The 20,417-nt window shown below is 66.6% G+C and overlaps 3 protein-coding genes across 15 annotated transcripts; 1 reads left to right on the plus strand and 2 right to left on the minus strand.

Annotated features, from left to right (window-relative positions):
• Window positions 1-2,776: 2,776 nt before the first annotated feature.
• On the minus strand, window positions 2,777-5,444 carry CUNH19orf25 (chromosome unknown C19orf25 homolog). Of its 8 annotated transcripts, XR_004381346.1 has the most exons (4): window positions 5,294-5,375; window positions 5,007-5,138; window positions 2,913-3,794; window positions 2,777-2,845 (listed from the first exon to the last, which is right to left on the minus strand). XR_004381346.1 is itself a non-coding variant. In XM_032846992.1 (3 exons), the coding sequence occupies exons 2-3, from the start codon at window positions 5,134-5,136 to the stop codon at window positions 3,568-3,570; spliced, it is 357 nt and encodes a 118-aa protein (XP_032702883.1). In that variant the 5' UTR covers window positions 5,137-5,138; window positions 5,424-5,444; the 3' UTR covers window positions 2,899-3,567. The 8 variants fall into 8 exon arrangements, 7 of the variants coding, with proteins under 7 accessions (XP_032702883.1, XP_032702881.1, XP_032702877.1 ...); XM_032846992.1 differs by lacking the exons at window positions 2,777-2,845; window positions 5,294-5,375 and adding an exon at window positions 5,424-5,444 and having other exon boundaries at window positions 2,899-3,794; XM_032846990.1 differs by lacking the exons at window positions 2,777-2,845; window positions 5,294-5,375 and adding an exon at window positions 5,420-5,426 and having other exon boundaries at window positions 2,899-3,794.
• A 1,964-nt stretch (window positions 5,445-7,408) lies between these two features.
• PCSK4 (proprotein convertase subtilisin/kexin type 4) lies at window positions 7,409-13,657 on the minus strand. Of its 5 annotated transcripts, none has more exons than XM_032846980.1 (15): window positions 13,294-13,657; window positions 12,943-13,047; window positions 11,438-11,524; window positions 11,232-11,360; window positions 11,065-11,141; window positions 10,875-10,963; window positions 10,579-10,751; window positions 10,264-10,476; window positions 9,693-9,793; window positions 9,511-9,614; window positions 9,320-9,437; window positions 8,923-9,144; window positions 8,632-8,756; window positions 8,242-8,364; window positions 7,409-8,104 (listed from the first exon to the last, which is right to left on the minus strand). In XM_032846980.1, exons 1-15 carry the CDS (start codon window positions 13,486-13,488, stop codon window positions 7,632-7,634), a joined length of 2,334 nt encoding a protein of 777 aa, XP_032702871.1. In that variant the 5' UTR covers window positions 13,489-13,657; the 3' UTR covers window positions 7,409-7,631. The 5 variants fall into 5 exon arrangements, with proteins under 5 accessions (XP_032702871.1, XP_032702872.1, XP_032702869.1 ...); XM_032846981.1 differs by having other exon boundaries at window positions 8,923-9,102; window positions 11,438-11,530; window positions 13,294-13,656; XM_032846978.1 differs by having other exon boundaries at window positions 11,438-11,530; window positions 13,294-13,656.
• A 746-nt stretch (window positions 13,658-14,403) lies between these two features.
• On the plus strand, window positions 14,404-19,015 carry REEP6 (receptor accessory protein 6). 2 transcript variants are annotated; one of them, XM_032846983.1, is made up of 6 exons: window positions 14,404-14,518; window positions 17,383-17,476; window positions 17,562-17,700; window positions 18,285-18,453; window positions 18,631-18,693; window positions 18,877-19,015. In XM_032846983.1, exons 1-6 carry the CDS (start codon window positions 14,404-14,406, stop codon window positions 18,912-18,914), a joined length of 618 nt encoding a protein of 205 aa, XP_032702874.1. In that variant the 3' UTR covers window positions 18,915-19,015. The 2 variants fall into 2 exon arrangements, with proteins under 2 accessions (XP_032702874.1, XP_032702875.1); XM_032846984.1 differs by lacking the exon at window positions 18,631-18,693.
• Window positions 19,016-20,417: the final 1,402 nt, after the last annotated feature.

A 20,417-nucleotide genomic window follows, 5' to 3' on the forward strand; every position in this document is an offset into this window, starting at 1 on the left:
CCCAGTAATTGGTTAATGATGGCTCTGCGCGTTTGTTTGCCTTCTCAGCCCCAGCTGGGGAGTGTGGGGGCAGGGAGTGGCTGAGTCCAACTCGAAGCCCCTGCCCCGCCCTAGACATTGCCGCTGAGGGAGTCAGGAGCACCCCAGGGGTGGTGCATGGAGCAGCCTGGAAGGACAGGGAGAGGCCGGTGCGCGGAAAGCAGAGGCGGGAGCCGTCTCTGGCTTAGACAGAACCCTGGTGGGGGGGAGGGGGCCCCTGGAGGTGGACACAGAGCAGCGAGAAGGAGACCCAGGCGACCGTCCCGGAGGGTGTAGGGGAGCTGGGACGCTGCCTGGGTCTGCGAGCACACCCTGTGGGAGGAAGTGTGTGGAGGGACGTCCCTGCGGCAGCCTCGCTTTTCAATTCCATTCTCCTTTACGACACATGAAGCCCTGGGGTCCTCGGGCTCCGTGCCAGGTGCACCGTCTTCTCCAGACAGCACAGCAGCGGCGGGAGCCGGGCTTGGCCACTGGAGGATGCCGGCAGCCGGGTGCTAGAGTGTCGCTGCCCTGGAGGCAGACAGACCGAGGGACAGTGAGCCTGGAGGCCTCACTTATTCCCCCTCCCCTGCCAGCCTGCCCAGGGACTGTGCGCCTGGGCTTGGTGTCCGCTCCAAGGGCGCCTCCTCGCCCAAAGAGCCAGCGACCTCTTTCCTGCACACGGAGGCTCCGGGGAGAAGCTGCTCCCGGCTCGCAGATCTGCTGTGACAGCCGCCTCGCCAGAGCGCCACTGCCGGCCCGGAGCAGATGCTATGAGCCCCTGCGAGCATCAGTCCCTTCTCTGAAGGGGGAGCACACCGCAAGCCCCCACCTGCAGACACCACAGTCCCTCCCCATCATCCAGAAGTTTCCCATGGGTCACCGTCCTCAAAGGGAACCCTTGTGAGCCGTGCTGATTCCAGACCCCACGGATGTCCTGCTGCCGTCATGCTGCATCACACCCCCCCGCCCCGCCAAGCACCCAGTCCTGTGCGACAGGAGCCAGGGCAGCAAGCAGTGGAGATGGCGATGGTGGCTGAGCCAACTGCAAACAGCCACAGCCTGCCCCTGGGGACACACTGGTATGTCTGGGACTCTTTTCAGAAAGTGCCAGTCCCTGTCCCCACTGTACCCTGAAGGGCTGGGACTGAGGGTCTTCCAAGTTCCCTTCTGGATCTGGGGACTGCCAGACATCACGCTCGCATCTCCGTAAGACAGGTGCTCCCCATGATGGCCTGGTGGGAAGACGCGGCAGTGGACCCACCGCCAGCTCGTCCGGCCACAAGGGCCCACAGCTTTGAGCGCCTGTGCACTGTGAGACCCAGGGCAGTGCTTCCGCCGCTCTGTGCCTGTTTCCCCACGTGGGCCGTGGGGAGAACTCCCAGAGCTACCTCTTGGGCGAGTGGAGAGCCCACCATGCCCGGGGGAGACCCGTGCTTCAGGACGCTCCCTCGCTGCCGCCCTCTGCCTGCCTCTCGGCCGGCACCCGGGGAGCCTGTGCCCGCCCACGCCTGGCAGCCACTTTGCCTCCCCCCACCCACCCCACCCCTGCACAGAGACACAGCCACAGCTCGGCATCCAGCCTGGGCAGGTAGCGGGCGCCCTGGTACATGCTTCCTGGAGGTGGCAGCAGGTGGCAGTCACCGACAATCAACCTGAGTCAGGAGCTGAAGGCCTAAGGTCTCAGGACCCAAAGGACCAACCCAGCCACCGGCCAGGGAGACTGTGAAGGGCCCGTGTGCCTCTTCAGCACTCCTGGGGCGAGCCCGAGGAGAATACCTGGGACCCCCAGCCTGTGACCTTAGGCCCCAGGGCCAGATGGACACCACCGCTAGCTGGGTGCTGAATTCGGGGACACCCGCTGGCGCAGCATTACCTCACCCCTGCTGCCCCCTTTCATCACCCGGCTGGCAGCTGCACACTCTAGCCCAAGCCTGGCTGTCTGGGTCTGCCCCTTGCCTCTTTGCCCGGTCTGCGCAGCGTACAGGACCCGTGTAAATACAGCCCTGTCTGCCCCCACGAACCCACGAACCACACCACACAGCCATCGTCTGGCGGGAGGAAGCCGTGGAACCAGGCGGCTCACACGCACCTTTAATAAAACAAAGCTGTTGAACCACACCCATGGCCTCTGGCTCCCTTCCCGAGGGTGGGCGAGCGGATGGGGGGTGGGAGGGGCCTCCACCCGGGGTCGGTGTGTGGATTGCCGAACGGGCCGCCGCCGCCAGGAGCCAGCAGACGACCACAAGCTTTCAGAAGTTCTCCCTGGACAGGTCCCTGGAGGCAGAGCTGGAGCGTGGCCCGGGCCCCAGGACGGCAGCACAGGGAGGTCAGCGCACATGTCCCAGCCTGAGCCCAGAGGGGGCTCCGCAGAGCAGACAGGACCCCGGAGTCAGGCAGCGGCTGGAGACCAGGGCCGAGCAGGTGGGCTGTTAGCTGCGGAAGGGTGCTGAAGGGCGAGGGGCCCTGGGCTGGGCAGTCACGACGTCCACTGCCAATGCTGGAGCCACGCCCGGGTTCTCTGTACCCCTGTGCCCCCAGGCATACGTTCTGGTTTCCAGTTTTGGGGGACTCTTGGGCTTAAGCAGGCTCCCCTTCTTCAGGGAAAGAGAAACCCCTCTGGGACGCTCAGGGTCATAGTGTCAGGCCCCGCTGTGCTGCTCCCGAGCTCCCGTAGACCCCAGGAGAGTGGCTGCTCCCGGACGACCTGCGCAGGGGCCAGGCCGAGCAGACTGCACCCGGGGGGCTCTGGGGGGGGCACCCACAAGCGGACGGCTTCTGTGGTGCCTTGCACAGCCACTGCTGCTCTGGTCTCCCGGAAGTCTGTCTTTTAGGGGTGAAAAGCCCTTTTCAAGATCTGCTTCTGCTCCACGGCCCCCACAGGCAAGGCTTACCAGGACGGAAGCAGCCATCGAGGGCTTGCATGGGAGACGGGCCAGCCTGTCCTCACGGGGCCCAGGCCAGAAGCCCCGTGTGATGCAGTCCCGCAGCGCCCAGGCCGGTCCCGCACCCCAACCGGGACCCTGGCCCGCGGGAGCGCCCACACCTTAGCTCAGGGTCCTCAGGGCCGGCACCCACCAGAGGCTCCATCTCACAACTGGGCCCTGCCGGGCAAGGGCTCCGCGCACAGCCGCGGCCACTGTGCTGGACAGAACAGAACCCTAACCCCGGCCTCTTCCAGAATCCGGGGGGCCCTGCGGTTCGGGTGGAGATGGCAGAGGCGGCAGAGCGGGTCCCACCAGCTCAGTCTACAGGGAGCTGGGACCCCAGAGGGAGGGAGAGGAGGGTGGATGGCCTGGCCTTGGGTGCGGGGCCCCATGCGAAGTCCAGTCTGGGCTCCATGGCCCCGGGGTGAGCAGCATCCTCACCGCCCCAGGCCTGACCCCCAGGGAGGGGCCCATGCCCAGCTGTGTCCCCGGGGCTCTCTGGGTACCGGGACACACCCAGACCACGGGAGCCGGGGGTCTAAGCTGTGGCAGGTCAGGAGTCACGGGGAGCCGGGGCGCGCCCTGCCCAGGATGCAGGTGCTCGGGCAAGCGCGTGGACCACTCAGCCCAAGGAGGCAGCCACGGCTCCCGGCAGCGCCACCTGCTTCACCTGGCCGACCTCGCGCTCCAGCTCCTCCCCCGCTCGCCGCAGCTCCTCGCACTTGCGCTTCAGCCCGTCGCCCGCCTGCTGCAGCCGCTGATTCATGGCCACGTAGGCCTGGCTCTGCTGGTAGAGCTGCTCCTGCCGGGCCTCGGAGTCCTCCACCCTCCCGGGGAGGCCTGGGGCGTCTGGGGACGGGACATGCGCACGGGTCAGGGAGGGGCAGGAAGAGCGCACAGCTCATCCCCTCAGCAAAGCCGCTGGAGGGAACCAATCACAGAACAAGCCTGGCGCGTGCGCGGAGGCCGGGCCCGGGTATCGGCCTCCAGTCCGGCAAAGCGACCCCACGAGGGAACCACAGAGCAGGCCGGCAGACGCCGGGTCGCGCCCCCCAGACCTCCTCCCCAGCCAGCAACCTTGTGAAACCCCACAGTCGGGGAGAGGCGCATTTCCCGCCCCCTGCGTCCGAGAAGAGCACAGGCCCGGCGGGCCGCGCACACTCGGCGAGGGCTGCAGGCCCCAGAGACACGCCGAGATGCTCTCCGCCTGCCTGCCTCCGGGGTCTGGGGACAGGCGCAGACACTGGGATTTGTCCAAGTCACTTCACCACCTGCGTCGGGACTAGGGAGGGACACGGGCCACGCGACACACGCGGCTGCAAGCAAGCTGCCCCTCGGAGGGCTCTCGTGCAGCCCGGGACTGCCTCCACCGGCCGCGACAGAGCCAGCCCCGGCCGTGCGTGGCTCGTGCACACGAAGCACCGCGGCACGGTGGTCCTGTTTCAGCTCCAGAGGCATTTCTCTGCGACCGTGGTTCCCCAGACCCGTGCGGACAGCGGGGACAGTCTCCGTCAGAGGAAGGCGAGTGCACCCCGTCCCGCGGCTGGCCTGGCCTCGCGCCTCCCGGACGGGCTCCGGGACAGTTTCACGAAGGAATGCACGAAACCACGGGGCAGAACACAAAGCTCACCGCGGTCGCAGCCAGGGCCGCCCCCGGCCAGGGCCGCGTGAAGCCGGTGGAGACATCTGGGCTGCCCGGCGGGCCGCCCTATGCCCCTCCCGCACGCCTCCGCGGCGGCCGCCGGCTCTGTGCCCACTCGCCCTCGTGGCCCCAAGACCCCAGCGTCCTGCCATGTCCCTTGTCACCACGCATTCTCGCCCCCGCAGGTGAAAAAGGAAAATCTCCTCTTTTCCTTTGAACGTCCACGCGCTGCGCGGGATCCAGAGCCGGCTCCGCCCCCCCGAGCCCCCGGGAGCGCCCCTGGCTGCCAGGCGGTACGAGGCGGCGAGCGCGATCTGGCCGCGGGGTGCGGGGGTGGAGCTGCGGCTCGGGCTGCAGCTGGGCCGCGCCGCCCTTGCCCCTGCGCCGGAGTCTCGGGGGCGTCCCCTCCCTCCCCGTACCTTCCGGGGCCAGCGCGGTGAAAACCGGGTCGTCGGAGGGCGCACCCTGCACGTCCTCCAGGATCTGCTCCACCGTAGGGGGCGCCGGGCGCGTGGGCAGCACCACTCGCTTCTTGGCCTTGGAACCCATCCCTGGAGGCGAGAGAAGAGGGCGATGACGGGGACGTCCGCCTCTCCGCCTTTCCCCGGGGCCTAACTCCGGCCCAGCGAACTCCTACACACCCGCCGGAGCCCCGTTCCCAGGGAACCCGCCCCGCCCCGCCCCGCCCCGCCCCGCCCCTTCGGACTCGCTTCGCCTCTGGCCCTCCCGACGACCGACGACATGGGGCCAGGGGTTTCAGTTCCCGGCTCCCTCGCCGCCTCAGTTTCCCTGCGAAAGCTTCGAGCGCCGCTACCGCCTCGCCGTGGCGCACCTACCGAGCCGCCGGCGCCGCTGAAGAGACACTTCCGCTTCCGGCCTTAGCGCGGGGCCCAGTCGCCAGGCTCGCGCCGCCACTTACTGCCTCCTCCGGCTCCTGCCCGCCTCTTGCCGAGAGGCCACGCCCCTTCTTAAAGGGAGAGCGCACGAGAGGGCCCTCGTCCTGTCCTACCTGACCGAGGAGTATGTGACCTCAGCCTGCCCGGCTCGCGGGTCCTGGAAGAGCATCGGGTGGGCGTGGGGTCCTGTCCCGGCCCCCCTCGCGGCGTCACAAAACACCGGTCCCGGTTTTCTGCCGAAAGGGGACAGGGCGCACAACCCACGTGGGCTTTCGTGGGAACCAGTTACTGCCCTGGCTGTGTGGGTTACCGGGAGGTGGCCAGGGACGCTGGAGGCAGGTCGGCGTCGCCTCGCCTGCTAGATCCCATCATGATCGCCCCTCTGGTCCCTAAAACTTCCCGCCTGGGCTCCTGCCCTGAGAGCTAGGGTGGGAAGACAAGCTCAGATCAGAGGGGTGTCTGTGCCTTTTGACAGCTTTATTGGACGTGGTCATCTACGTACCATACAGTCCACCGTTTAAAGTGTACAGTCGTGGTTTTGAGAGAGAGAGACGTACAACCATCACCACAGTCTAGTTCCAGAACTTTCCATCACCCCAAAAAGAAGCCATGTCCCCATCAGTGGCCATTCCCTGCCTCCCGCCGGCCCCCACAAGCCCCCTTCCCGTCCACGGAGGAGCCTGGTCTGGGCATGTCACATGCGTGGACTCACACCCTGCGTGAGTTCTGTGTCTGGTCCCCTCCCTGCGCGTCATGGGCTCCGGTCCATCCCTGGGACCGCACGTGGGGGCCTCACCCCCACGCTTGTGGCTGAGTAGTGTTTCCGTGTGAGCGTGGACCATGCCCTGTTGGGGCACCCACAAGCTAATGAGCACTCGGGTTGTTCCCACCTGAATCCTGCTGCTGAGAAGGGCCGTGTAAAGCTGGTGTGGCTTGGTGGGGCGCAGGCTGGAAGCAGAATTGCTGGGTCATGTGGCAACTGCCGTGGCTTACAGAACTGCTTAATTCCCAGGGTGGCTGCCTCAGGCGGGCACATTTTGGGCACTTACCTGTGCCTGGGGTGAAAACTCCCTCTCTTGCTCTTACGTTTGGTGAAGCAGGTGCTAGGCTTAGAGCTGCTGGGCAGGTGACGCCACCAGGGCTCCGAGGACAAGGCCCAGCACTCCCTGACACACGCTCAGAGTGGCGGGCGTCACAACACAGCCCCGACATGCCTCCGTGGATGGACAGATCGGCCCAATACCTCCATCCACTCGGCCAAGAACACGAGCCAGGCGCCACACGCCGCCCCGGGGATGGACCCCGAGTCCACAACGCTCAGGGAGGAAAGCGGACCCAGGAGGCACCACACCGTGGGAGTCCACCCGTGCGACAGGCCCAGACCAGGCTCCTGCACGGACAGGGAGCGGGAAAATCCAGCTTGGGGTGAGCGATAGCAACATACCTCCAGCCGCTAACTCCCTCAGCCTCCCCACGACCCTCGGGGGCGGAAAAGGAGGATAATCTCTAACCAGGCCCTCCGTGCGAGGCGGGAGAGCGGCAGCCCGCCCGGCAGGATGTAGTGGCCTCTGGAGGAGCTAGGGAGGCGGCAGGCCGCCCGTGGAGTCCGCCACAGCTGGCCATCCGCGAGCGGGGCTCACCCCCTTGCCTCTGTGGACCGCTGGATCCTCCGGGGCCTGATGTCTGGGAGAAGATAGTTTCTGCGCAGCACAGAGGAAACCCGGACCTTGCCATGGGGACGGGGGGGCCTGCCCCTGCTCCAAAGGAGACGGCAGACGGGGTACCTCCTAATCAACCTTTATTTGCAAACTCTGACGTCGGATGTGGTGCCTGAGACTCCGGATCATTGGATCCCCTCGCCCCTCCCACCCACTGCTGGGGCTGGGAAGGGAGGGTGGTCACAGCCCCACCTCGGCCCGGCCCTCCCCACCCCCACCCCCAACTGTGTAACTAGACTTTTCTCTCTCTCTCTTTCACCTGGACCTGCCCATTTCGGGTCCAGGATTCTGTGCAGGCCGCCCCTGGCCCGAGCCCTCGGTGGTCACCCAGGGCCTTCTCGGGGTAGGCTCTCGCATCCCAGCCGGGGTTCCAGTCCGAAGCAAAGAAGCAGGACAGCGGTGCCTGCTCAGGCCCGTGTCTGCCCCCTAGTCAGATGGCTCTAGGTTCCCGCCAGCAGCCAGCCCTGGGGTGGCGATGGGGGTGGTGCCCGGCACGGAGGAGGCCCCCACATGGCGGCAGGCAGCCTCCAGACAGGACGCTGCAGAGGAAGGGGCTCCCCAAGGCCATGGCCAACAAGGCCAGCACCGCAGCCTGGGCTTGGCCATGGTGGCAGCTGGGCTGGGCCACTGCGGTGGGCTGGGGGGTGGTGTTGGGAGGGACAGGTCCTGAGCAGGAGCCCCAAAGCTCGTCCAGCGTGTACGACGGGGGGCAGGCGGTGCAGTCGAGCGGGGACCCCCCGCGGCATGTGTAGCAGGAGGTGTGGCAGCTGGAGCAGATGCGCAGGGTGGATGTCACGGAGCGCCCAGGCCCCGGGGTCACTGCCTGCTGGGTGTGGCTGAAGTACCTTGGAGGGCAGTAGGCCAGGCAGAGGTGGCCCAGGATATAGGCGGGGCTGTGGCATTCTGTACAGGGGACACATACACGGGGGCATGAGACCGAGCCCCATCGCCCCGGCTGCTGTCCCTCCCCAGGCTGCACACGCACACTGCCCGCTGCTGCCGCCTCCCAGCAGGCAGGCCGGGCCCCGCCAGGCACTCACCCTGGCACAGCCCCTCCGTGTCCCGCTGCACACACGCGCTGCTGGTCACCTGGGGGCCGGAGGGCCGCGCGGTCATGTCCTCGGCCGTCCCGTAGAGCAGCAGCGTGTAGCGGTACAGCGTCCCTGGGCAGGGGTTGCGGTGGGCACGGGGAGGAGGGGGAGAGGCTGTTGGCCACCTGGTCCTGCCCTTTTGGGTCCCTCTACCCCGCCCCCCGACCCCAAGCTGGAGTCCCCGACCCTAATGGCGCCCGGGCTGAGCACCACTGACTGGGTGCACTCGGCGCCTGACGCACCCGCCCGGTCTCCCAGGGAGATTGCCAGGAGCCCCTCGGCAGTGGGGTGCCCGGGAGGCCACAGAGCCCGAGGCCCCAGCCTGCCTGTAGCTCTCACCTGTGTTGAAATAGTAGCCCTTGTTTTCCAGGCCCAGAGTCCACAAGCCCTGCGGGTCCTCGTCCCAGAAGTGGGTGGACATGAAGATCCAGTTGTTGTAGCCTTGGCCGCTGACATCCAAGGGTCTGGGACAGACGCCAGGGTGCGGGGTGGAGGCCACGTGCTGGTGGCTGGGAGGGCTCCCACGGTGGGCGGGGTGGTGAGCCAGGCGTCCAGCCAGCGCAGACCCACCCAGACCCGGCCTGACCCCATGTGAACACTCGCCACCGGGCCGGTCCTCCGCCCTGGTACCTGATGGCCACGAGCGTGGAGCGGGTCCCCATGGGGCTGGTGAGCGAGATCTCCAGGTCCCCCCGACGGCTGTAGGACAGCGACAGCTGCACCTGCACGTGCTCCAGTGAGCGGATGTAGTTGGCACGGCCCGCGCAGGCCGACACATTCTTCCTCACTCGCATCAGCGGCAGGATGGGGCTAGGGGCGGCGTGGGGGGTGAGGGCCCCTCCTGCGGGCCTGCTGGGGGGATGGGCAGCCAGCAGGCGGGGTCTGGGCTCAGTTCGAGGGGCCCACCCTCTCCTCTGATAGATGGGGAAGCGGAGGCCTCGGGACCAGCCCCCCCCCACGGCAATGACAGGTGCGGGGAGGTGACGGGCGAGCCTGGGGGGCGGGGGCGGCTGAGGAGGGTGCTCACGTGGGGGTGTGTACGATCCGGATGGCGCATTTCTGCTGGGGCCGCGTAGGCAGCCACGTCCGAGCCATGTCCACCAACAGCCTGGCGTCCAGCAGCCCGTAGCCGTAGTGGTGGCTCACTGCGCGGAGTGGCAGCCATCACACTCTCCACGGGCATGGCGCCCCAGCCCCCTCCAGCCAGCCCTGCCTCACCTTGGCGCCCTACGCCGTTGGTCCTCCAGTCCTCAGCCTGGAGCTGTGCTGGCCTGGACGCCCGGACCACCAGGTGCTGCATGTCCCTCCAGGTCAAGAACGGGCTGGGGGCAGGCGAGGGCAGGTGAGCTGGGGCCGCGTGGGGGGAGAGCGCGGGAAGCGGGCGCCCCTCCGTCACCTACTTGGCCTCCAGAGCCAGGGCGATCATACCCGCAGCCAGCGGGGCCGAGGCCGAGGTGCCCGTGTGTTTGTCCGTGCACTGGTGGTGCAGGTCTGTGGTGACCTAGGGGCAGACAGGGGCACTTGGGGGGCCTGGTACACATGAAAACCCAGGCTGGGTTCAAGAAGGTACCACGGAGATCCCACCAAGAATAGGGTCCTGAGGGCCCCCCAGGTCACACACCGGGGGAGCTGGCCCTGCCTGGAAGACAGGAGAGCGTGTGAGGGGCTGTCACGGGGCAGCCTTGGGAGGAGGGGAAGTGGGAGGCAGGAGGGAAGGGGGAGCAGGAGGGAAGGTGGGGAGAGGGGACAGGTAGAATGGGAGGAGAGACAAACATGCAGGAAGGAGGAGAGGATAGTTGGGGAGGGGGCAGGGGACATTTGGGGAGGGTGGCAGGGGATAGGCAGGGGACAGGTGGGGAGGGGACAGGGGACAGGCGGGAAGGGGCAGGGGACAGGCGGGAAGAGGGCAGGGGACAGTCGGGAAGGGTCAGGGGACAGGCAGGGAGGGAGGAGACCCAGCTGGGCACTCACGATCTGTGGGTCAGCGGCCACGCCGCTGCTGTAGGTGGTGGTAAGCGTGGAGGCGCAGGCCTCACTGTACCAGGGCACGCGGCCGTGCCGGGTGGTGCTGCCCACCGAGAGCGTGTGGATGCTGTTGGTGTAGCCGTCACAGTTGCAGTTGTCATAGTGCAGGCCGCCGTTGCCCGACGCCCAGACGAAGAGCGTGCCCAGCCCACCACGGCCCTGCACACAGGGACGGGGGACCGGGCTGGGGGCGTCGGCCTAGAGAGCAGGCCCAGGCCCGCCCAGGCCCGCCGAGGCCCCGAGGCCCCGGGGTGCGCTCACCTTGGTCACGCCGCGCCTGAAGGCCTCCCGGGTGAGGATGCCCGGGCCGTCCACGGTGCGGCCGTCGTCCTCAGGGCCCCAGCTGGCGCTGTAGATGTGGATGTGCTGCGGCTGCAGGCTCAGCGACTGGGCCTCGATAACATCCGTGATGGTGCCGTCCAGCATGCGCACGCCTGCGCAGGCGGCGGTGGGAGGGGGCGTCAGGTCTTGGGGATGGTTCCACCGCACCCCCACCCCTGGGGGCCTGTATCCCCCAGAGGTGCCTCCCCGGGGTGCACGAGCCAGACCCTGCGTACCTCCGATGCGGGCATTGTAGGCGACGCCCGTGCCACAGAACCCGTTGTTTGCTATGGCTGCCACCTCCCCAGCACAGCGGGTCCCGTGCCTGGTGCCAAAGCAAGAGGGGAGCCCGTTACAGCCCCCCACCAGCTCCCGCCAGGCACTGGGGGCTGCCTGCCCTCACACCTCGGAGGGTGCCGCTCTCACCGGTTCTCATCACTGGGCGTGTATCGTGGCTGGGGATCTGGGTCATAGTCATTGAAGTCGTAGCTGGCCAGGGGGTCCTGGGGGTGCAGTGGAGACATGAGGGATGGGGGCTGGCAGTGGGACCTGGGGCAGCCTCCACCCCTGCACACCGGACCCCACAGCCTCACGTAGTTGGCCCAGAGGTCCGGGTGGTCCTTCTCGATGCCGTCGTCCAGGACAGAGACCACAACGCCCCGGCCTGACAGCCCCTGGCTCCAGGCCTGCAGGATGTTCAGGTCCGGCTGCACCTTGTGGTTCTGTGTGAGGCAGGTGCGCTGGGGTCAGGGGCGCTCTGGCCGCACCCCGCTCAGTGCCCCCAGCCCAGCTGCCTCACCATGTACCACTGCTTGGGGAACCAGGGGTCCGTGGGTACCACCACCGAGCGCTTCACCCGCCGCCGCAGCGTCTGCTGCTCGAACCACTGCACCTGGAGGCGGATGCACACTGCAGGGGCTGCTGGACCCCAAAAGCCAGCCACCCTCCACCCATGCCCCTTCCAGCGCCCTGCCTCTCCCCGTCTGTCCCACCGATTCACGGCCGGAGGGCCTGGGGCTCCTTCTACGGTGGACGGGCCTCACCCCCAGGTCCTCCAAGGGGAGATCGCTGGTGGGGCCACAGCTTGGTGGGATGTGTCCCAGTTGTCCACCGCCTGTCCTGGGTCCCTCATGGTGTGGGACAGGACCTGGGACCTTGTGTCTGCTGAGGCTACTCTCTAGGGTCCCCATGTGCCTGGGGCTCTGCCTGCAGAGGGGACCAAGGTCCTCAGATCACCATTCCCCTGGGCCCACTGACATGTGGCTACTGCTCTTTAAGTCCAAGCCTGCCCCTTTCCTAGTCCCTGTTCTAGATCCTTCTGCCCAAGACCTGCCCATCTCCCCCAACCCCTACAGTGGCCATTTCTACTCCTCCTCCCCATCCCTTGCAAGACATCCCTGGGTGATCATACCTGCCTCCTCCCTGGTTCCCTCTCTGCCCTCATCCCTCTCTACAACACTGTAGCATCACCCCCTGCTGAGACCCTCCCATGCTGCCCCCCCCCTCCAGGGGCACAAAGCTCTGCTTTATCTGGCCCTCACCAGCTTCCCTCTGCTACAGCCACAGTGGCTCCCTCACCCTGGGACCTTTGCACATGTGTTCTGCCTGGCCCAGACTGTTCTTCCTCAGACCTCTGCCTTTCCTTCCACCTTGTTGCTCTCCCACCCCCCAAAACCAGTTCATGTGCCCTCACCCCCATCTCAGTAATGGGGCAATCGTCTCCCGTCTGCCCAGCTTCAGACTTAGAAGCTGGCCCTGATTTCTCTCTGTCCCCCGAATCCAGTACATTGGCAAATCCCATCTAGAAACAGCAACCTCTGTCCCCAATGCTCCCAGTGGGTTTCAAGTACAGAGCCTCTTGCCTCCCTGCTGATCAGCCCCGGGGGCCCAGCCCGCACCCCAGCAAGCCTCCTGAGGCCTTGCAGACTCAGCCTCGACCCCTAACTCCCCAACCTGGCACCCCTCTGAGTCTCTCACAGTCTCGCTGGGTGACTTCAGGCAGGATTCCTACTCTGGAGCCGTTGCTTCTGTCCTAAAAAGGGCCACTTCCCTTCCCATGGTACCCGCCATCTTTATGGAGTACAGAGGAATCTTGATCTTTCGGGGTGAGATAGAGGAGGGGAGTGGGGGGGGCAACAAGGAACGTGGACAGCAGGCCGGGCCCTGAGGTGAGCGCAGGAACCCATTGGGAACCCGTTGCTCTCCACAGGCGGGGGAAAGGGGATACCAAGTGGAAACCCAGACTCAGAGAGAGCAGGTGACTTGAATAGCAGGAGGTGGCCAAGGCCCCCAGGCCAGGCTCACCTTGGGGTCTTTCTTTAGGCGCAGGCGATGGCCCCAGTGTGGGGTCAGGGACTGCTGGACCACGCCCCGGTGCCGCAGGTGGTAGTACTGCCCGTCAGGAAAGATCTGGGAACGTGGGGAAGCATCCGCAACCATGGCACCTGGCTCAGAGAGGGAGCCCCCCAGGACAGTGGCCCACACCTCTTGCTTGCATCCTCCCCCAGCCAGGTGCCCTCCGGAGGTCCCAGGATCTAAAGCTGGTCGAGGCGAGGGTGGGCTGGGGGGCTTCTTGACCTCTTGGGTAGCCCTCCCGTCTCCAGGCTCCGGGGTGGTCCAGACCCCGGGCCTCCTGTCCTTTGGGGTCCTACCCACCTGCCCCAGGTTGACGAAGCCGAATTTGCGCGCCAGGCGCTCGGCCTCCCGGTAACCCTGGGACACCCGCACGGCCCAGCTGCTGACATAGATGGGGGCCCGGGCCGAGGACCACCCCACAGGCAGGGGGCCAACGAGGGCCAGGCCCAGGGCCACTGCGAGGCGCAGCCAGAGCGCAGTCCGGGCGGGCCGCATGGCGGCGGGGGCGGGGCCGGGCCGGGGCCTCCGAAAGCCCCTCCCCCTGGCCAAACCGCCGAGTCGGCCCAGGCGCCCGCCCCGCCCCCGAGGCCATAGAAACCCCCGGAAGGCTTCAACTCCCAGAGGGCCTTGCGTCTCCCCCTTGAGGAGTGCGAAGATCTGCCCGAGGTCGGGGGGGACCTACGCCCGCCCCGGTCTCCCGCAGACCCAAATCCTCTGGACCCTCGGTCTCCCCGACTTGGACAGTGACCAAATCTTCCGACCAAGAGGAGCTGCTTCCCCGTTGCTAGCCTTGGCCCCGCCCCTTTACCTGCCCCCGCCCACTTTCTTGCACACCCCTCCCTCTTGAATCAGCCCTGCCTCCTGCCCCGTCCAACCGGACTTGTTCTTCCCAATAAGTCCCGCCTCCTGAATTTAGCTCCGTCCCATCCCCCTGCCCTGAGATTCTGTTTCTCCTCCTTTATGATCAGCCCCGCCCCTCCCCCGTTCTCGCCAATCAGCTCTGGTCTTTCTCTGGGTCCTCCCACCAGCTCCGCCCCCACAACAGCTCAGCCAATAATCCCCGGCCATGACCCCGCCCCTCCAATCCTCTACGTCCCGCCCCCGCTCCGCCAATCGGCACCCTCTGCCTCCGCGCCCCGCCCCCTTCTCCCGGAGTCGCGGCTGCCGCGGCTGCCGCCCGCCAGAGGGCCATGCGGCAGGGGAGACGGGGCAGGCCCCACCTCCTTTGTCCGCCCTGCCCTCCCATTGGCCAGAGCGGGGGACAGGGGGCGGAGACCATCTCGGGGGCGGAGACCAGCCCGGGGGCGGAGCCGAGCTGCTCGCGCCTGGGGAAGGCGGCACGCGCGCTGCGGGGCCGGTGCGCGGGGCTGCGGTCGAGCTCGGGCTGCCAGCCCCGGGCCCGCCGGTGCCATGGACGGCCTGCGGCAGCGCTTCGAGCGCCTTCTGGAACAGAGGAACTTGGCTACCGAAGCGCTAGGGGCTCTCGAAGCCAAGACAGGTGTCGACAAGCGGTACCTGGCCGCGGGTGAGCCGTTCGGGGCGCTGGGGGCAGTTGCCCTATTTCGCCATCGGGCACATCGAGGTCCTGGGGCACCTGGGTCCCGGACCTGACCCTTTCCGGCTGGCGCCTTCTGCGAGGTCCGGGCTCCGACGGCGGGGCTCACCCCACTGTCCCCACAGGGAGACGGAGATCCTGGGGAGGGGTCATGGACCCCTTCGCGTCTGCCTGCGGCCTCTCCCCTGCCCCACGGTGCCACTTCGGGCGAGTGTCACCCCCTCTCTCGGCCCCTGAATTACCTTCACTCCCGTCCTCGGGTCTGGAGGCCGTCGCTGCCCCTTACCTGGTGGCCCTGGGTGACCGCCAGGCCAAAGTCCGGTTCTTCCAGTTGCTCTGTATGCCCTGGGGGAGGCAGCCAGTGCCCTGGGAGTCTTGCCACACCCCCGGTCCCTCGTGGAGCACAGCCTGGAAGCAAGTGTAGAGATCTTAGGGTTTTTTCATTTTTTTGAGAAGGATGCTGCTCCAGGCCAGGAGGGGAAGGGTCACTCCCATCTCTCCTCCCTCCATTGTTTTCCTGCCAGTACCCTCCCTTGGCCTGCCCTCTCTCTCTCCTCCCCAACGGCTTCGGCCCACTGTGCGTGAATAGTTGAGCTGGGTTGTTTGACTGCGGTGGTGGAGTTGGAGAAACACTGGAGGGGGGGACCCTAGAGATGAGGTCCAGCTGCTCCGGCCTGTAAGGGACCATCGCGGGATGGAGTAGCCTGGCTGGTGGTCCAGCTTCTCCAGCCCAGTAAAGCCTCTTCCTTTCTTCCTCAGTGACCTTGGGTGGCCCCGGCAGGCTCCCAGACTGTCTAGCAAGCACTCCTTAAGTGCCTTCCTCCCCTCTTTTTCCATATTCCAGGCCCATCAGTGCTTCCACCTCTTCCAGGAAGCCCCCAGGAATGGGCCACAGGGACACTTTGTCCAGACCTGGCAGGGGCTTTGGGTGAGGACAGGGTATATATTTTGAGCACCCTCTGTGCGCAGATCCGCGGAGGCCTCTTTCCTTCCGTTTCCCTCAGCGGGGGTATTCCCGTGCCCAGCAGCTGGGAAAGGTCCACATTTACCGCCCCAGGCCTCCTGTCCTCAACCATGTTGGCGCATCCAGGAACCTGACCCTGGGAGCAGGCCCTGACTTCTCTGCCGACTTTCCACACCCTTGGTACCCGTGGGCAGGAAATTTAGGTCATAGAGCACCGGGGAGGGGCCTGTGGGGAGGCTGGGAGTCACAGGGAGGAAACTGAGGCCTAGAGGGTTCGAGGCTTTGCCGGAGGCTGCCTCTGCCACCTGCCCAGTCCAGAGCATCCAGCCCTCCCTAACCGCCCCACCCCCAAGCCCCATCTGTTGCTGAACTCTGGGGCTGTGCGCTCCCCCGTGTCCAAGGTCACCTGCCTATTGCTGAGGCTGCAGGAAAAGGGATGGAGGGGAGAGGTGCCCTAGGAAAGCTGCTCCTCCCCACCTAGCCATTTCCCCTCACCCAGGCGTGGGAACTGTTGAACCCCAGCCGCCCCAAACGATCAAATCCCCAGCCCAGATCACAAAGGAGGAAACCCAGAGGAGGCAGTGACCAGTGACTCCTCAAGTGGGGAGGCTCCCCTCCCGCTCCTGACCCCAGGCCCTGGGGATAAAGACTAATGCAGGTGGAGGGAAGGCGGGGGGGGGGGGGTACTCTGGCCTTTGGTACCCAAGTGACCTCTGTCTCTGCAGATAACAGCCTTGGGGGGAGGCAGGCTCTGTGAGTGACCTTGGGCCTCACTTCCCAGCTTCCCATGTTGTTCTGGCCCATGAGCCACAGCGGGGAACTGCCGGGACCTGCCCCACGAATCACTTAATAAGCGCGGTATGTACCATTACTGCTTTCAGAGCAGGTCGCGCTCCTGGCCCCCCGCTCCCCTAACAGTGTTTTCTCGAAGCCCTCATCGCTGGGAACGTGTTTGTGTGCCTAGAGGTGCTCAGTAAACATGTAGACAGGGGCTGCCCCTCTGTGGAATGGTATTTAGCTATCCCCATGGCAACCTTGGGAGGCAGGGCCATTACTGCCCCTTTGACAGATGAAGAAACTGAGGCTCCAGGCCACGAGACTTGCTTGGTATCACGTGGGAGGTGGAAAAGCAGAGGGCTCTCCGGGGTCTGGGGCACTCTGCTGTGCTTGCCTCTTACTCAGAAAAGGGTCCTCACACGGGGCCAAGCTGTCCCCACCTCAGGACACTGGGTGATGTCTGGGGACATGACATGGGTGGTTGTCACGACTGGGGGTTCTCCTGGCACCGATGGGGTGGGGCCAGGGATGTTGCTCAGCACCCCCAACGCCCAGAACGCCCCCACAGAAGATGATCCCGCCTGGATTGTCTGCAGGGGTGAGGATGAAAAGCTCCGTTGAGATCAGAGTTACAAATGTTGCCTTTCTCTGCTCCCTGGGAATCAAGCCTTACCGGCAGAGCGGCCTTTTTTTAGGTTTTCCTCCCATCCCTACATTCGCATGCTTGGCCCTTGTGCCCACCCGTCCCACAGGACCTGGAGTAAGCAGCTACACTTGCAGATGGTCATGTATTCATTCAACAAACGTTTACTGGGCGGCCATTCTGTCAGGGCCAAGGTCCCCGCATGCCCCTGAGGAGCTCACAGTCCGGAGGTTGGGGACAGACTGACCGGATGACTGGTTACAGACACAGAACATGGGGCTCAGGGCGTGGTGGGGGTCGTCCAGGGGCTGCAGCAGACACATCCTGGAGGGGCCCCTGAGGCTTCTGGGGGCGTGGTTGTTGCAGACTGGGTCTGTGGGGCCAGGAGACGGCTGGGGGCACCATGGCCCAGCTCGGAGGTGCCGCCAGCCCACACCCTCTCTTCCACAGGAGCCGCCACTCTCCTAAGCCTGTATCTTCTCTTCGGCTTCGGGGCGTCTCTACTGTGCAATGTAATCGGCTTTGTGTACCCAGCATATGCGTCGTGAGTGCCTGGTGGCTGTCCGTTGCAGGGGAGGGGGCGCATCTGGGGGCTGTGGATGGCTCCTGACTCTGCCCACCTCCCCCAGAATCAAAGCAATCGAGAGCCCAAGCAAAGACGACGACACTGTGTGGCTCACCTACTGGGTGGTGTACGGCCTGTTCGGGCTGGCCGAGTTCTTCAGCGATCTACTCCTGTCCTGGTTCCCTTTCTACTACGCGGGCAAGGTGGGGGGCCCCCGGACACACACAGGACTGTGCCGCCTCCTGGGGTGCGAGGGGGAGACTCAGCCCCCTGTCTGAGGAAGTAGGCCCGTCTGATGGGAGAGGTCCAGGCCCTTGCCCAAGGGGTGTCTGATGGGGGAGGCCAGCCCGTCCCCGAGGGGAGTCCGATGGGGGAGGCCCAGGCCGTCCCCGAGGGGAGTCCGATGGGGGAGGGCCAGGCCGTCCCCGAGGGGAGTCCGATGGGGGAGGGCCAGGCCGTCCCCGAGGGGAGTCCGATGGGGGAGGCCCAGGCCGTCCCCGAGGGGAGTCCGATGGGGGAGGCCCAGGCCGTCCCCGAGGGGAGTCCGATGGGGGAGGTTCAGGCCGTCCCTGAGGGGAGTCCGATGGGGGAGGCCAGCCCATCCCTGAGGGGTGTCCGATGGGGGAGGGCCAGGCCCTTGCCCAAGGGGTGTCCGATGGGGGAGGCCCAGGCCGTCCCAGGGGGGAGTCCGATGGGGGAGGTTCAGGCCATCCCCGAGGGGAGTCCGATGGGGGAGGCCAGCCCGTGCCTGAGGGTCATAGAGTGTAATGCTCGCCCTGTGCCACAGTGCGCCTTCCTGTTGTTCTGCATGCTGCCCGGGCCTTGGAACGGGGCGCACATGCTGTATCATCGCGCCATTCGTCCGCTCTTTCTAAAGCATCACGAGGCCGTGGACAGCGTCGTGAGAGAGTTCAGCGGGCGAGCTCTGGACGTGGCAGTGGGAATAACCCGGGACGGTGTGTACCCCCTGGGCGCGGGGCCGCCCGCCTCTCCCAGCCCCGCCGGCCCGTGTCCCAGCCCGCCGGCCCCTGCTCGTTCTCACTCCTGCCCCCCTCCGTCCTCACCCTGACCGGCCTCCCTCCGGCTCCAGCCCCTCACTATCAGCCTCTCTCTCCTTCGCTTTCGGGAACCAGTCCTGCAGACCCTGGCCCGCGGCCGGGCTCTCGTCACCCCCACAGCTGCCCTGGGAGCTGACCGTACGTAGCCGCCACCCTCGGGAGGTCGGGCCTGTGCATGTGCCACATGGCCTGCAGTGTAGCTAGCTGGCCCCGTGGAGGATGGGGGGACGGCCTCCGTCCCTGCCACCCCGCCCCCGCCCCCGCCCCGGGCCTGCAGGTGCAGCCAGGCCCACCTCACCCCTGTGGCCGGTCTCTTTGTAGCCAAAGCAAGCGTGAGTCTGCTCCAGAAGGACAAGTGAAGGCCTCGCCCAGCGTGTCCACACAGCTGCTGGCTGGCGAGCTGGGGGGCACACGCCAGCCCAAGTCGTCCACGGATTCCTCGGCGCACTCCCGGGTGGGGCCCTCCACCAGCCCCTCGTCCGGGAGCAAGCCGGCCCCCTCACGCACCACCTTCGGCCGGTCCCCGCGGCGCTCCCCGGCCAGCGCCTCCCAACTGCCAGGCAAGTCCCGGGGCCAGCCTCGGTCACGGGCCAGCTCCTCCGGCCAGCGACCCCAGGCTGCCGGCCAGCAGCAGCCCCGGCCACCTGTCACCTCCTCGGGCCACCCCCAGCCGGCCCCCGAGGCCTCAGGCTCCACCGTGCTGCACCCCAGCCCCTCCTCCAGCCAGGCCCCCGCCGTCGTGCAGTCCCCCAGCGGCGCCACCGTCCCCATGCAGCCCCCCAACAAAACCTCGGATGGGCCCGGAGACCTGGCCCCCGAGGCCTCCCAGTCCGGTGGAAAGGAGGAGAAGGGGCCCTCGGCGCAGTCCAACAGCGGGAGCTCGGACACCGAGCTGCCTGTCTCCGGCCCATCCGAGTCCTCTCTGGAGCCCACCTCCGAGTCCAGCACGGAGGTCACCTGCCACTGGACCCGCCCCGGACCCCCACTGCGGTGCCTGCAACACTGCTGGCGGCTGAGACACCTCGCCTGCTAGCTAGGGCTCAATAAAGCTCCCCGGTAGGATCTGGTCTGGCTGTTGGTCCTGCCGCCGGGTGCTCCGTCGGGGTGGGTGGAGCCCCGGGCCAGGCAGAGCCCAGGGCTCTGCTTGAGGATCTGGAGGTGGGACAGCCACGCCCACCTGCATGTGGCCAAGGAGGTTCCCGGAGGAGAGTGGGCGAGAGGATGGGCGGACAAGCCCTCGCTTGGGGCCGGGATCTGGGAGAACGCCAGTCAGGGCTGGGGGTGTGTGCGGGGGAGACGAAGGAAGAGAATCACCAAGCCCTTAGCCTCTGCGGACGCCTGGAGCCCCATCCCACGGGACCTCATCCCACGGGAGCCGGTGTCCTCTGCGCACCGGAGACTCTCCCGCCCACCCTCCCAGCTGGTTCCTGGGGGTGGCCTTGGCCATTCGTTCCAGCCTGTGCCCCCTGCAGGCAGTGTGGGGCCCGGGGCGGAGGAAGCCTTCAGTAAAGGGGGTGCTGGCGGTTGCCATCAGAGTGGGTTCGTGGAAGTGGGGAGGAGGGGGACAGGTGTCCCTGACGGCCCACGGTTGATCTCTGTTTTGACACCAGCATGGCCCTAGTCATAAAACCAGGCGGACACCCAAGGAGGGTACCAAGCCCGCTGCACAGACACAGATGCGAAAAGCAAACTCAGCCCAACGGCCTGTTCACAAGATAGAACACCCCCTATTTGGGGTCTGGTTCCTGGAGGCAGAGCCGGGAAGCTGCCCGGGGTGTGTGGGAGGAGCTGAGCTAGGAGGTGGTCTCAGCTGGGGGGGGCAGGACCTGGAGCACGGGACCTGCAGGGGGCCCGGTGGCTGG

The sequence above is a fragment of the Lontra canadensis genome, unplaced genomic scaffold (genome assembly GCF_010015895.1).
Source record: "Lontra canadensis isolate GAN:19392208 unplaced genomic scaffold, GSC_riverotter_1.0 scaffold184, whole genome shotgun sequence".
Taxonomy (NCBI): domain Eukaryota; kingdom Metazoa; phylum Chordata; class Mammalia; order Carnivora; family Mustelidae; genus Lontra; species Lontra canadensis.